General features: G+C 47.0%; 1 protein-coding gene across 1 annotated transcript in view; it reads right to left on the reverse strand.

Annotated features, from left to right (window-relative positions):
* ZFR (zinc finger RNA binding protein) overlaps positions 1-14,412 on the reverse strand; it is a 62,025-nt gene extending 47,613 nt beyond the window's left edge. Inside the window, exons 1-2 of the mRNA XM_029059602.2 lie at positions 14,271-14,412; positions 14,005-14,104 (exon numbers count right to left, since the gene is read on the reverse strand). Of these exons, the coding sequence (XP_028915435.1) occupies positions 14,005-14,104; positions 14,271-14,307 (137 nt within the window). The 5' untranslated portion in view covers positions 14,308-14,412. The remainder of the gene's footprint in view (positions 1-14,004; positions 14,105-14,270) is intronic.
* Between the last annotated feature and the right edge of the window lie 1,367 nt (positions 14,413-15,779).

The following is a 15,779-nucleotide window of genomic DNA, read 5'->3' on the forward strand; positions in this document are numbered from 1 at the left end:
CTTTTAATGATACCTGAGGAATCAACAGATGACAGCTATCTAGCTTGGGATAACCTGGTAAACAAAGTGAAGAGGGAATGGTTCTAGGTCCAGAGAAAAACCTAATCCATTTGGAGCATTTGGCAGGCAAAATGTGGTTCACCAAGTGATTTAAGCCTGTTCATGAGCTGTAACCAAAGTGGTTCCAAGCCAGCCTCAGACACGAGATTCTGTAACCACAAAAAGTATGGTGAGGGTTATCCACGGCCAGAGGAAAGGCATTCAGCAAATGCCCCAGACGAATGTGATTACACTTCTGTGGTTTAAGCTCCCACCCTACTCTTCACGGGCAAACTAACAGGCTAAGTGGCCAACAAGACAAAGTAATTACCCATACCTGAGTTGGAATAAGTACTTCCGATTATTGCTAAGCACTGTTAAAGACCTTTTAGTGTCTTACACTGTTCTTAGCAGAATTAAAATATTTAAATCAAGAATCACAAAATTGAACATCTCTAATAATTACAATGACTGTGATATTTGTTACGTGCCTTCTCTTTGCCAAGCATTGGGTTAGATGCACGATAATCAGATTGGATGCAGTCCCAGCATCTCATGGAGCTGGTAGTCTACAGGTTTTGGGGAGCATGCATTTTAATCCCATTCTCCAGATATTTGAATCTTCAGTGTGGGAAACTAAAAGTTCTTTAAAAAAAACAAAAAAAAAACCCTACTATCTATCCTGAATGATTTTGGATAGGCAACTCCCAAGCAAATCTTCTCACTGTGCTACATTCCCATCTCTGACCCTTTATTGATAACTTTCCTCTTGCCTGGAAATACAGATTACAAACTCTTCATCTTGAAATTCCATGTCCCCCTGTTGGCCTTCCCTGATTAATTTTTCTTCCCACTGGGTCACTTCCTGCCAACTACCACTTCTGCACCTTCTTGGCACTGACGTATTCATGGCCACCCAAAGACGTTTTCTACATGGAAATTTACATATTTACATATGCACTTACATAACTGCATATCCACATTACTAGTCTCTTCCTTTCCCCCAAAAATTATTTTGTCTCAGATAAAAAGGCTGAGGACGGAGACAACATCCTTTCATCATAGTCTCCTAAGTGCTAATGCTCTGCAGAGTAGGCAGTCAGATACTGTTCACTCAAATGTCCCTGAAGGCTATGGCATTTTGAGGATCGTGGGAGCAGCAAATGGATTAGGCTCTTTCCTCATATTTTTTCCACCATCTAAGCTGCTCTTCTCCCTCCAAGATTACTGCTCCAGGCCCCGTGATTCTACTCCTTTTAAGACTAAGCCCTGGGAGGTACCTGGACTGTGTTCAATCTAATTATCTCTTGTCTACCCCAGCAGTTAGCACAGTTTTTTGGCTCATATTAAGCACTTATTATCATAATTATAACAACAAAAAGCACAGGAAGACAGGGTCTTGGGAGTCATTTGGGGCTTCATAACTAGGAGGGTAAGGGGCAATATCACCAGAGAATGGTGTGCCGGGAAGGCTAGATTGGTATGCTACCGACCGAGAAGTATAATAGGCACTTGGGACAATATAGTAGAGTTGATAGATATGTATCCTACCCAGAAGAACTTTCGGTCTAGATGGGGAGACAAACATTAAAATAAATTACTGAAAGGGAAGCCACAAAGTATGAAGATTTAGACAAAAGTGCTGTGGGGTATAGAAAGATGATTGGGAAATTAGCCCCTTTCACTTCACCAAGGAAGCCCCTTTCACATCACCATGGAATGAGAAGTTGTGAAAGAATTTACTCTGGGGGTTATTATAATGGAAATTGTTATAGGTGCTACAAGCAGAAGTCACATTCAAAACGAGTTCTAATCATATTTTGAGGAGAAAAGGTCACAGTGAGAAATGGCCATTTCTCACTGGCACAACCTAGGAGTCAGACCTGAATTCTAATCCCGGCTCCACTGATTAGGCAAGTCACTTAACTTCTCTGTGCCTCAGTTTCTTCACCTGTAAAAGGGGGGGTCCACTACCTGTTCTCCCTTCCACTTAAACTGTCAGCTCCATGTGGGACAGGGACTGCATTCAACCTGAATGTCTTGTCTCTACCCCAGTGTTTAGTACAGTATTTGGGACAGAATAGGTGCTAAAATACCACAATTCTTCTTCTTATTATTATCTGGGTCTCTCATTGTGGTCTAGTGAAAAGAGCACAGGATATTGGGTCAGGAGACACACGCTCAAATCTCAGCTTCCCCACTTATCTACTGGGTCACCATGAGCAAGTCACTTGATTTCTCTGGGTCTCAATTTCCTCATCTGTAAAACGGAGATGAAGTCCATGTTCTCCTTCCCCACTTGAGGAATGTGAGCTGCATGTGGAGCAAGGTCATGTCCAATCTGTCTGTACTGACTGCATTGCTTAGCCCAGCGCTTGACAGAGACTAAGCCCTTACAAACCACAGTTATTGTTACTGGCTTGAGATGATGACATTTAAAAAGATAGCATTAGAGAAGGGATTCAGTTTTTCTACCATTAGCCCTTCAATTGAACTTTAATTTAATTGAAATTAAAGGAACAGCCAACCTTGTCTTCGTACGGTATTTAGCAAGTCTGCATAGAAAGCCTAAATTTCTTAAATCAATGGCAAAATAAAGAGCATGAATTAATCTATCTGCCTATAGACCCAATAATTTAATTTTTAAAAATACAGAACAAAAAACATAATACTGCGTGTAGGGGAAGCCATGGAACGCTGTGTCACTCTGACTTCTGATTCACTGGCCTTCTCTAAGGATGTCTTCCATACCATATGGCGGGGGGGGGGGGGGCAATCTGAAGCCCTGTATCTGTAGCCTGGTGAGTCACCTCATCATCAAGGCTACCTGGAGAATAAAGCAAAGGGCCATCATGTGCGACTCCTTCCCTACTCTGCCTTCCAGGCTGCCGTCAATGGAATTTATTGAGCACTTACTGTGTGCAGAGTACTGTACTAAGTGCTTGCTCTGTCTAAACTCCCTGAGGGCAGGTAATGGCTCTTCCAACTCAGTTGTATTTTACTCTCCCAAACTACTCGATTGATTGGGAAAGTACAATACAATAGAATTGGTAGACAAGCTCCTGGCAGAGAATATGGGGAGGAGGGATACAAAGGGGAGAGATTTTGAGTGAGAGAGCGAAATAAGAAGCTTGATACAAGGGAGACTTAGGAGGAAAGGGTAACTATAGAAGGGGGAGAGTGAGGAGAGGGAAAGAAAAGAGGAAAAGAAAAGAATTACAGTTAAGAAAGGAAAAAAAGTGACAAGGAGCAGAAAAAGTGGACAAAGTCAAAGGTACAAGGGGAAGAGAAAGCCTGCAAGAGAATTAGGAGAAAAGAACAATGAAAAGAACAAAGGAAGACAGGGAAAAGAAAGTAAATACAAGGGGAACCATGAATGATAGAGGGAAGGTATGGTGTGAGAAATTGGAGGAAGAGTAATACAAGACAGAGAGAAGGACAAATGAGGATGGTCTGGTAAACAGAGATGAAGAAATAGATAGGGTGAAAGAAGACCTCAAGTTCAAAGGGAAGAGGATGGTCGTTACATGAAATACAGGAAGAGAAAATGCAGAGTGACACAGAAGATAAAGGAATAGTCCACCTCTCTCTCTCACGGTAAAAATCAGGCAGGTATTTCAGCTATTGCAAGCATCACATAACCCTTACTGTGGTTAGAATTACTTTCTATCATAGGACTCTTGCTAGGACATATCAAACTTTTAAGATACACTTTTCAAGCAATAATAAAAGCCATTAAAAAGGACAAAACACACATGCTGGTAAAAAGTAGCATTTTTAGGGCAAGTGTTCCTTTTACATATTACAGGCTTGTAATTCAGATGGGGATTTGTGAGACTTTAAAAAACAGAACCTCAAGTATTTCATCACTATTCAATAGGGAAAGCTAAGACAGTCACTCCCAAAATACACATACACACACACACACTTGCTTTCTGATTGTATTATTTCCCTAGATTGGATTTAAATGAATAACTGAATGTTGGCATGAGCCTGGCCCTACAGAGTTAGAAACAACACGTGACTAAGTTGTTCTGTTAAATAAGCTAGGCATCCATGGACCTTTCAATCTGCTTGCCTTTTCTAACAAATTCCCAAGCCTAACATTTGTTTGTAGAATAGTGTCAAAACTAGGATGGCCAAATTTAATCCTGGGACCTACCGAAGTTCTTCATCAAAAGTGCATGAGTTTTACAAGCAGAAAGGCAAAGAGGGAGGGAAGAGTGAAGCGTTCTCTATTTTTAAAACCCTCCTAAAAATTACAGCTCCTCCAAGAGGCCTTGCCTAAGTCATTTCCCCTTCCTGCCCTCCCCTTTAGGTTTATGCACTTGGTTGTGTACCTCTTAAGCACTCAGTAGTTTTGCATATATTTTTATACTCTTATTTCCCCAAACCAGTCGCTATTTATTTTAATGCTCGTCTCCCCCCGTAGCCTGTACACTCCTTGTGGGCAGGTATCAAATCTAGCAATTTCATTGCATAGTACTTTCTCAGGCACTCTGCACAGAGTAAGTGCTCGATAAATACCACTGATAAATGGGAGAAGAGGAAAGGGTAAAAAGTGGAAGTCACCCCCTCCACTTCTCCTGTCCCTTTTCCTTGAACTACAGCAGAGGCTTGCCTCCATACATATCTCTCTAGAACGAGCTGCTTCTGCTCCCCAAGTTCAAGTTTTGCAAAGTGGAGGGTTCTCATTCAAGAGTTCAGATTTTTTTAAATTGCCAAAACATCACTGCTTCATCTTTAAAATGAGGAGTGGTCAGCAACTGGTTCCAGAGAAAGGAGTGTGGAGATAAAGCAGTCCCACAGGGCTTCTTTTCATGGGTGAGAGGTTTGGGCTGGGCACTTCTGCAGGGGGCTGCAAAATGTGTACATTCTTAAGAAACCCCATTGCTGATATCAAAGCCGTTGCTAAGCTTTGGAGCCAGTGTGGCCACGCTGCCTTAGGCTCATGAATCCAACATATTATACTTTCCCAAGCACTTAGTACAGTGCTCTGCACATAAACACTCAAATACCATTGACTGGTTGACAGATAAAGCACGGTCCAGGCAAGAAGAGATATACCTGAGGCAGATATTTAGGACACTCTATATATCTACAATTTGCTGTGTGGTATCTCTAGAATTCTTCTATTTAGTGGCATTTATAAGTACTTAGTACAGGGTTTTGCGTACAGTAAGTGCTCAAGAAACACAACTGCATAAATTTATGGGCACAAGAAATGTAAATCTCCTGACATTTTTATCAAGAGGACAGATTTTACAAAAGATATTGGCATCTGAGGAGAAATAAAATATGTTGTGATTAATGGCAGCCAATGGCACTGGACTTACTGTTAATAGAATTTTTTCGCCCCTGAAAATTGTTTAGGAGCATCGCTTTGAAATGTTCTTATGAACATTTTTCTGTTCAGATGTGCCAAACAAGAATATGAAAACTCCACACCTTTCTGAAACTTGAAGAACCAACTCCAAAACTTGTCTCTATTTGTTGCTGAATTGTATTTTCCAAGCGCTCAGTGCAGTGCTCTGCACATGGTAAGTGCTCAACAAATATGACTGAATGAATGAACTGACTGGGGTTATTTCCAAAACTAATACCGCTGAAATATTTTTCATTGCTCCAATGAACAAAAACTAAAACTAACAGAATAGGCCTAAATGGCTTTTAACTCGATTATACAGAAATTCCATGTTGGTAAGCCACTGCTGCCTTCTTCCCAGAGATGGTTAAATTTCAGAGTTGGGCAATATGAACCGGGTACATCCTCCTTCTGAACATATTTACATACATATTTCTGTACACACATACATCTACACGCATCCTTCTAAATTGCAAGCTCACTATGGGCAGGGAATGTATCTAATTCTGTTGTATTGTACTCTCCCAAGTGCTCAATACAGTGCTCTGCACATAGTAAGTACTCAAATACCATTGATTGTCCACATTGGTAAATACTTTCAAGATCCTTCTGGATTAAAACTTTATAAAAACAAGGATGTCCAATGTATTTTGTACAAGACTGGCAAATGATTGCAAGATTTGAAAATCCTTCTTTTGCCCAACTCAAATTATACTTTCAACTTTTTTTTAACTATACTTATTCAAAAACCATTTAATTTCTCCCTTGGGATACAACGAACTAGGATCTGACATTTTTCACATAGGCAATCACTAATATTAACAGTATTTATACGCATGCAAATGAAGAACATTCTTAAACGTAAGCTGGAATACTAAAAATACATTAATATACTGCTTCAAAAATCAAACCTTCCTTATGAAAAAGTGTAATTAAAATTCTCCCTATAAAATTGAATGTGGGTAAACAACAATTCAGACCACCGCAAAAGTAGGAGGAAGCCCTCATAAACAGCAGCATGGCATAATGGATAGAGCACAAACCTGGGAGTCAGGTCCAGGGTTCTAAACCTGGCTCAGCCACCTGTCTGCTGTGTGGCCATGGGCAAGTTACTTCACTTCTCGGTGCTTCAGTTCCCTCAACAGTAAAATGGGGATTGCGACTGTGAGTCCCACGTGGTACAAGTACTGTGTCCGACTCAGTTTGCTTGTAACCATCCCAGTGCTTAGTACAGTGCCTGGCACACAGTAAGTGCTTAACAAATACCATAATTATTATTATGATGCTTTCTTAAACTGGCCTTTGGATGGGCCCGAGTAGCATCTAAGGGCAGTGAAGAGGTAGATTCTCAGGTTAAAGTCATTCATCACCTATTTCCAGCCCGCCGCCCCATCCATTAATCGATCAATGGCATTTAATGAGTGCTTAATGTGTCCAGAGCACTGTACTAAGCACAGGGGAGGGTACGATATAACAGAGGTAGTAGACTCATTCCCTACCCACAAGGAGCTTACAGTCTAGAAGGGGAGACAGACATTAAAATAAATTATGGATAGGTACATAAGTGCTAAGGGTGAAGTGACTAAAGGGTACAAATCCAAGTGCAAAGGTGAGGCAGCAGGGGAAATGGGTACTGAGTTGGGAAAGCCTCTTGAAGGAAATGTGATTTTAATAAGGCTTTGAGGGTGAGGACAATGACCATCTGTCAGATATGAAGGGGGAGGGACTTCCAGGCTAGGGGTAGGACACGGGCAAGAGGTCAGTGGAGAGACAGAACAGAGGTCCGATGAGTAGGCTGGTGTTAGAGGAGTCAAGTGAACATGTTGGGTTGTAGGAGGAAATCAGCGAGGTACGACGGGAGGGAACAAGGTGATTGTTTTAAAGGCAATGGAAAGGAATTTCTGTTTGATGTAGACGTGGATGGGCGACAACTGGAGGTTCTTGGAGTGGGGAGACAAGGACTGAACTTTTTTTAGAACAATGATTCGGGTAGCAGAGTGAAGTACGGATTGGAGTGAGGAGAGAGGAGGCAGGGAGGTCAACAAGGAGGTATACGTCGTAACTAGGGAGGGGCACGGTAAGTGCTTGGAGCAACGTGGCAGCCGTTTGGATGGAGAGGACTGAGTAGATTTTAGCAGTGTTGTGAAGATAGAACTGTGGGTTTGGTGACAGACTGAATATGTGGGTTGAGTGAGAGATGAAACAAGGATGGTGACAAAGATGACGTACAGGCTTGTGAGACAGAGAGGAAGGCGGTGCCGTCCATAGTGACAGGAAAGTCATCTACCCTTCCAAATTGTCTGCGACTTCCCGTCTCTCTTCTCCACATGCTTCACTCTGTTACCTGGATCATTTTCTTAAAATGTTATTTTGCATGCCTCTTGCCACTCCTCTCTGAAACTCTCACCCTCCTAATTAGCCACTCTTATCTGACTAAACTCCAGGTCATAACCTTCATTCCTCTCAAACTTAATATACTCACCGCTACCTCTCCCTCCACCAACCTGGTGCTCATGCCCTTCCCCTTCAGCAATCCCCATTTTCAAAGCCCATTTGAAATTACATCTCCTCTAGGCCTTCCCCAATGTATTTCTAATCTCCCCAGCTTATCTTTCCCAAAAGCAATTTCTCACCACCTAAGCGCTCAAGCACTTACAACCCCTCTGTAACACAAATCCATATTTTACATGCTCTACTACTTCTCCCTATCTGAAATTGACTTTGGTCAGTCTCTCCTGATAGACTGTAAGCTACTCAAGGGGTGGGCCCAAGTCTTTTTCTACTGTACTCTCCCAAGTGCTTAGTACTTACTGATTGTTTCTACCTCTCCTTCATAGTCCCCTAGCAACTAGTACCGTGCTCCACTTACAGTAGGTTTGGAAGACGTTGATGGGGATGGTGCAGCAGGTCTGAGGCCCACGAAGCTAGCCCTGCCTTTCTTTGGTGGCAGGTACAAGAATGGGCAGCAAAACTAGAAGGCTTACATGTTGCCTCTTTGTCCAGCAAGGGCTAGACTGAAACTGCCACCCAGGACTCAATGGAGTGTTAATTTAGAAGTAGAATGGACTCCTCAGGACCTCCAAGTAGCTGCACTCCATCTCCAACTCTCTTGCTATGATGTTTCACAGAAGAGGCAGAGAGAACAGAGGGTACCGACAGAAGTTTGGATCCCTGGGCCCTCCAACCCCCAAAAACAATCACTTCTGGTTTGGGGGGCCCTCACGATCCCCCGGACAAGTTAAATTCTGGTGAACCATGCCAATGACTCAGGTAAATGGGTCTCCCCAACTTTTTAAAATGCAGGACGCAGTGAAACCTACGTTGATTTAAGGTCCAGCTCCTGCTCTGGTATTACTTTTGTTCAACCATTCCTCAATATTTGCAGCAGACTACAGAAACCCTGGCGAAGTAGGTGAAATCACAAATACCAGCTATACTTAGCAGCAGTGGTAATAATCATTGCATTTGCTGAGCACTTGCACTGTGCTAAGTGCAGGGGAAAATACAAGACAACCGAATCAAGCGTATTCCCTGTCCCACATGTAGCTCGGAGTTTGTGGGAAGGGAGTGAGTATTTCATCTCCCTTTTACAGATGAAGAAACTGAGGTAGACCGAAGTGACTTGCTCAAGGTCACAGTAGGCAAATGGCACAGCCAGGATTAGAACATAGATCCTCTGACTCCCAGGTCCATGTTCTTTTCCCTAGAACACGCTGCTTTAAAAACATTGATAGCTGCCTGGGCAGGTGGGACTGCAATTGTTGGTGGGCAGAGACAGCAGGGGCTAGGGTGAGGGGATGCTAGAGTCAGGACTGGAGTTCCCTTTGAAGCAGTCAGGATGGGTACAACCAACTACCAGAAAAAAGCACAAATAAAAAATTAGTGAACACCATGAGATTTCTGAACAGTAAAAAGCGGTGTGATCTTTTCAGAAGTCTACAGAAAAATTCCAACCATGAAGAATCACAAAACACTGAACAGTTTCAGCAAGTCACACTTGACTGTTGTGAGAATTTTTCTATGACAAACCAAAAAAAATTTTAGTACCTATTTCTCATATCTCACTTTTATTGGAGGTAAAACTTTAAGGTGATATAGTCCACTGAAGTTTATTTTTGGCACCACAATTTCATCCATAGGCATCAATAAATGTTCCTTGGGTTTTAAAGATACTCTTGTGGCAAGACTAGTGAAAAATGCCATAGGACCTTGGATTCTAGCATCAATTCTTTAGAAGTTTAAAAAATATTGATAACTGTCCAAAACCTCATTTTTAAACATCTAACTGTGCTCCCTAGACCCTTGGGAAGAAAAGAGGAGTATGGGAAGATTAAGAGATAAGGAAATAGCTAAGGTAGTTCCACTGGGGAGAAGGGAGGGATGGAAAGTGTCTGCTCTCAAAGCAGCAAGAGATTCAGGTGCCTTTCTTCTCTCCTCTGCTGGCAAAGTGTGTTTTCTTTCCAGTGGCAGGGGTGGTAGCCGGGGAGGGGGAGAAACAGATCTGAATGGGATTTTATTATTATTAATCATATTTATTGAGCACTTACTGTATGCAAAGCACTGTATTACACACTTGGGAGAGTACAACATCAAACACATTCCCTGCCCACAATGAGCTCACAGTCTAGAAGATGAGCTTATAAATGCCTGTCCTTCCTGACCATGATCAGATGCCACAGATAAGGTGACTTCAAGAGCCAAATAAACTTGGCCAGGCCTGATTTACAGAGTTCAAGCTTGCATCCTCACAGGACTAGAGTTTGCAGTTCCATCACACAATTACATTTAAATACCCTAGCCTTATTGAAGTTTGTCGTTAAAGGTAAAAAGTCTCCACATCTTATATCGCTTTTTTTCCATAGATTTTAGACTGTAAGCCCTTTGTTGGGCAGGGACTGCCTCTATCTGTTGCCAAACTGTACATTCCAAGTGTTTAGTACAGTGCTCTGCACACAGTAAGCGTTCAATAAATACGACTGAATGAATGAACCAAGATTTTTTTTTCTCCCCCATGGGGTCATTTTTAATTTCAGAATTAAACCTCTCCAGAGCTCCTTCAACTGATAGCCCAATTCCTCAAGTGGGGATTTGGGAGGCACTTTTTTTTTTTCCTGAGGCATGAGGGGTTTTGCCAGGCGCTACTTAATAATAATGATGGCATTTGTTAAGCGCTTACTAAGTGCCAAGAATTGTTCTAAGCACTGGGGGGGATTCAAGGTAATCAGGCTGTCCCACTTGGGGCTCAGTCTTCATCCTGAGGTAACTGAAGCCCAGAGACTTGCCCAAAGTCACCCAGCTGACAAGTGGAGGAGCCAGGATTAGAACCAATGACCTCTGACTGCCGAGTCTGGGTTTTTTCCATCGAGCCACACTGCTTCTCTGGGGGTGGACACGACTTAGTATCTGTGCGAAGCACTGGGTGGGCCGCAGGCCTCCACAGGTGGTTGCTGCTGGCTGCCTGGCGTGGAGGGAAACTTGGGGAAATCAAGGCCCTGTCAGCGGGGGACCACACCCTCTAGCTCGGGCACCGAGGCGGGTAGAGATGCTAAGGGGAGCGGGGGCAGGCCTCTTCCTGAGAAGCAGCGTGGCTCAGTAGAAAAAGCCCGGGCTGGGGAGTCAGAGGTCGTGGGTTCTAATTCATTCAAACGTATTTATGGAGCACTTACTAAGTGCAGAGCACTGGACTAAGTGCTTGGAACAGACAACTGGGCAACAGAGAGAATCCCTGCCCAATAACAGGCTCATAGTCTAATCCCGCCCCCGCCACTTATCAGCTGTGCGACTTCGGGCCAGTCCCTTCACTTCTCTGGGCCTCAGTTCCCTCCCCTGGAAAATGGGGATGAAGACTGTGAGCTCCACGTGGGATAACCTCATTACCAGAGAAGCAGCGAGGCTCAATGGAAAGAGCATGGGATTGGGAGTCAGAGGTCATGGGTTCTCATCCCGGCTCCACCACTTGTCAGCTGTGTGACTTTGGGCAAGTCATTTCACTTCTCTGTGCCTCAATGACCTCATCTGTAAAATGGGGATGAAGACTGTGAATCCCAGGTGGGACAACCTGATCACCTTGTATCCCCCCGGCACTTAGAACAGTGCTTTGCACCTAGGAAACGCTTAAGAAATACCGTCAATATTACCCAGTGCTTGGAAGAGTGCTCGGCACGGAAAAAGCCCTTCACAACCACCAAAAGTATTATTACACCTCCACCTGTTGGGGGGGGGGGGGGGGGTCCAGAAGGGTCAGTGCTTTGCACAGAATAAGTGCTTAAGAAATACCGTCAATATTACCCAGCGCTTGGAAGAGTGCTCGACACAGAGTAGGCCCTTCACAACCACCAAAATAATTATTACACCCCCCAGTTGGGGGGTCTAGAAGGAGCAGTGCTTTGCACATAGGAAGTGCTTAAGAAATAGCATCATTATTACCCAGCGCTTGGAAGAGCACTCGGAACAGGGTAAGGCCTTCACAACCACCAAAATAATTACATCCCCCAGTTAGGGGGTCCGGAAGGAGCAGTGCTTTGTGCAGAACATGGGCTTAATGCTTTGCACATAGGAAGCGCTTAAGAAATACCATCATTATTACCCAGCGCTTGGAAGAGTGCTTGGCCCAGAATAGGCCCTTCACCATTGCCAAACTATTACGCACCCCCCCCCCCCCCCCCGAGTTGGGGGGTCCGGAAGGAGCAGTGCTTTGCCCAGAGCAAGTGCTTAACGCTTTGCCCAGAGCAAGCACTTAACAAATAGCATCATTATTACCCAGTGCTGGGAAGAATGTTCAGCACAGGGTAAGGCCTTCACCAGCACCAAAATAATTATTACACCCGTCCCCCCAGCTGGGGGGTCGGGAAGGAGCAGTGCTTTGCCCAGAGCAAGCACTTAAATAGCATTATTACTCAGTGCTGGGAAGAATGTTCAGCACAGCGTAAGGCCTTCACCACCACCAAAGTAATTACACCCCCCTCCCCCCCCCCCCCGCGCCTCCAGTTGGGGGGTCCGGAAGGAGCAATGCTTTGCCCAGAGCAAGCGCTTAATGCTTTGCCCAGAGCCAGCGATTAATGCTTTGCCCAGAGCAAGCGCTTAACAAATAGCATCAATATTACCTAGCGCTGGGAAGAGTGTTCAGCACAGGGTAAGGCCTTCACCACCACCAAAATTATTACTACACCCACCCCCCCCAGGTGGGGGGGGTCGGGAAGGAGCAGTGCTTTGCCCAGAGCAAGAGCTTAAAGCTTTGCCCAGAGCTAGCGCTTTAGCAAATAGCATCATTAGTACCCAGCGCTGGAAAGAGTGTTCAGCATAGGGTAAGGCCTTCAGCACCATCAAAATAATTACACCCCCCCGCCCCTCCAGTTGGGGGGTCCGGAAGGAGCAATGCTTTGCCCAGAGCAAGCGCTTAAATAGCATCATTATTAGCCAGCACTGGGCACAGGGTAAGGCCTTCACAAAAATAATAATTACATCCCCCCGCCCTCCATTTGGGGGGTTCGGAAGCAACAGTGCTCTGCACAGAGCCAGCGCTTAATGCTTTGCCCAGAGCAAGCGCTTAAAAAATAGCATCATTATTACCCAGCACCGGGAAGAACGTTCAGCACAGGGTAAGGCCTTCACCACCATCAAAATAATTACACCCCCCCAACCCCCCAGTTGGGGGGTCCGGAAGGAGCAATGCTTTGCCCAGGGCCAGCGCTTAATGCTTTGCCCAGAGCAAGCGCTTAAAAAATAGCATCATTATTACCCGGCACCGGGAAGAACGTTTAGCACAGGGTTAGGCCTTCACCACCATCAAAATAATTACACCCCCCCCAGCCCCCCAGTTGGGGGGTCCGGAAGGAGCAATGCTTTGCCCAGGGCCAGCGCTTAATGCTTTGCCCAGGGCCAGCGCTTAATGCTTTGCCCAGGGCAAGCGCTTAAGAAATAACATCATTATTACTCAGCCCTGGGAGGAGTGTTCAGCACAGGGTAAGGCCTTCACCACCATCAAAATAATTACACCCCACCGCCTCCCCAGTTGGGGGGTCCGGAAGGAGCGGCGCTTAGGGCTTTGCCCAGGGCCAGCGCTTAAGGCTTTGCCCAGGGCCAGCGCTTAAGGCTTTGCCCAGGGCCAGAGCTTAAGGCTTTGCCCAGGGCCAGAGCTTAACGCTTTGCCCAGACCCAGCGCTTAAGAGATAGCATCATTATTACCCAGCGCGGGGAAGAGCGTTCAGCACAGGGTAAGGCCTTCTCCAAAATCACAATTGCCCACCTTCCCCTCGTCCCGATCCCGGCCGGCAGTCGGGGGGTCCGGAAGGGGCGGGGAGAGGGGAGGGAAGGCCGGGCCGGGCTCCCTCCCCTCGCCCTGCGGGGAGGCGCTTCGACTCCCGAGCCTCAGCAAGGCCGCAGGAGGCCATTTTAATTCGCGGGCCTAGGCAGCCCGTCCATCGCCCGTCTCCCCGCTGCCCCCTGCGCCCTCCTCTTCCTCCTCCCCCGCCCGGGGCCCAAGGACCAGCCGGAGGAGGAGGAGGAGGAGAAGGAGGAGGAGGGAGGAGGAGGTGGGAGGGGAGGCCCGTTCCCGGGGAGGAGGACGAGGGGGAGGAGGGGGAGGAGGGGGGAGCCGTTACCTATACTGGGCCGCCGCCGCCGCCGCCGCCGCCCCGCTGTGGGTGAATCCAAAGTAGTTGCCGGTCGCCATTTTGGCATCTTCCCCCAGCCGGCTGGGCACTGCGAGGCGGGTCCCATGGCGGACGGACACACGGACACAGACAGACGGACGGACGGACGGACAGAGAGAAGAGCGGCGTGAGTGTCAGGCCCCGTCCGCGCGCCCCCGGCCCTCCCCGCCTGCCTCCCTCCCTCCCCGTGGGCCGGGCGGGGCGAGGCGACTCACCATAGGTGAAGGAGACTACAGGGCATATGGGAATCATGGGCCCGGGCTGGCGCGGCTCCTGCTGCTCGACTCTCAAGTGGGCCCCGCTGCCTGCCTGCCTGCCTGCCTGCCTGCCTGCCTGCCTGCCTGCCTCCCTGCCTCCCTCCCTCCTCCTCTGGCCGGCTTCTCCTCGGCGGAGAACACACCCGCCGCCCACCGCCGCCGCACTGCGCACGCGCACCCGCCCCGACGCACCCTGGGACATGCAGTTTTTCACCCTCCCTCCCTCCCCTCCCCTCCCTCCCTCCCCTCCCCTCCCCCCCTCCCCTCCCCTCCCCTCCCCTCCTACTTGCTCCCCCTGCCCGCCCATCCCCTCCCCTCTCCTCCCGCTACTTCCTCTCTCCCTCTCCTTGCCCTTCTTATTCCCCTCCCTCTCCTCCCCTCCTAGTTTCTCTCCCTATCTTGCTACTTCTTCTCTCCCTCTCCTGGGCCTTTTTAATTCCCCTCTCCTCCTGGTTTCTCTCCCTCTCCTTGACCTTTTTAATCCCCTCCCTCTCCTCCTACTTTCTCCCCCTGCCCATTCCCTCTTGCTACTTCCTCTCTCCCTCTCCTTGCCCTTTTTATTCCCCTCCCTCTCCTCCCCTTCCTTCCTAGCTTCTCTCCCTATCTTGCTACTTCTCTCCCTCTCCTGGGCCTTTTTATTCCCCTCTCCTCCTAGTTTCTCTCCCTCTCCTTGACCTTTTTAATCCCCTCCCTCTCCTCCTACTTTCTCCCCCTGCCCATTCCCTCTAGCTACTTCCTATCTCCCTCTCCTTGGCCTTTTTATTCCTCTCCCTCTCCTCCTACTTTCTCTCCTTATCTTGCTACTTCTTCTCTCCCTCTCCTTGACCTTTTTAATCCCCTCTTAGTTTCTCCCCCTGTTGCTTCCTTTCCCCCTCTCCTTGGCCTTTTTATTCCCCTCCCTCTCTCCCCTCCTACTTTCTCCCCCTGCCCATTCCCTCTTGCTACTTCCTCCCTTCCTCTTCTTTGACCTTTTTAATCTTCTCCTCCTCTCCTCTCCTCCTCCTTTCTCCCTGTGTCCATTCCCTCTTGCTACTTCCTTTCTTCCTCTCCTTGGCCTTTTTAATCCCCTCCCCTCTTAGTTTCTCTCCCTGCCCATTCCTTCCTGCTACTTCCTCTCTCCCTCTTCTTGGCCTTTTTATTTCCCTCCCTCTCCTCCCCTCCTACTTTCACCCCCTTGCCTATTCCCTCTTGCTACTTCTTCTCTCCTGGGTGTTTTTAATCCCCTGCTGCCTCTCCTCCCCTCCTACTTTCTCTCCCTGCCCATTCCCTCTTGCTACTTCCTCTCTCCCTCTCCTTGGCCTTTTTATTCCCCTCACTCATCTCCATCCTTTTCGACTTTCCCTCCCCAAACACTCCCCCCCCAACCTTCGTGTCCTTCCTTGAGAAGCAGTGGCTCAGTGGAAAGAGCCCGGGCTTGTCAGTCACAGGTTATGGGTTCTAATCCCACACTGCCCCTTGTCAGCTGTG

The sequence above is a fragment of the Ornithorhynchus anatinus genome, chromosome 3, assembly GCF_004115215.2.
Source record: "Ornithorhynchus anatinus isolate Pmale09 chromosome 3, mOrnAna1.pri.v4, whole genome shotgun sequence".
Lineage (NCBI taxonomy): Eukaryota > Metazoa > Chordata > Mammalia > Monotremata > Ornithorhynchidae > Ornithorhynchus > Ornithorhynchus anatinus.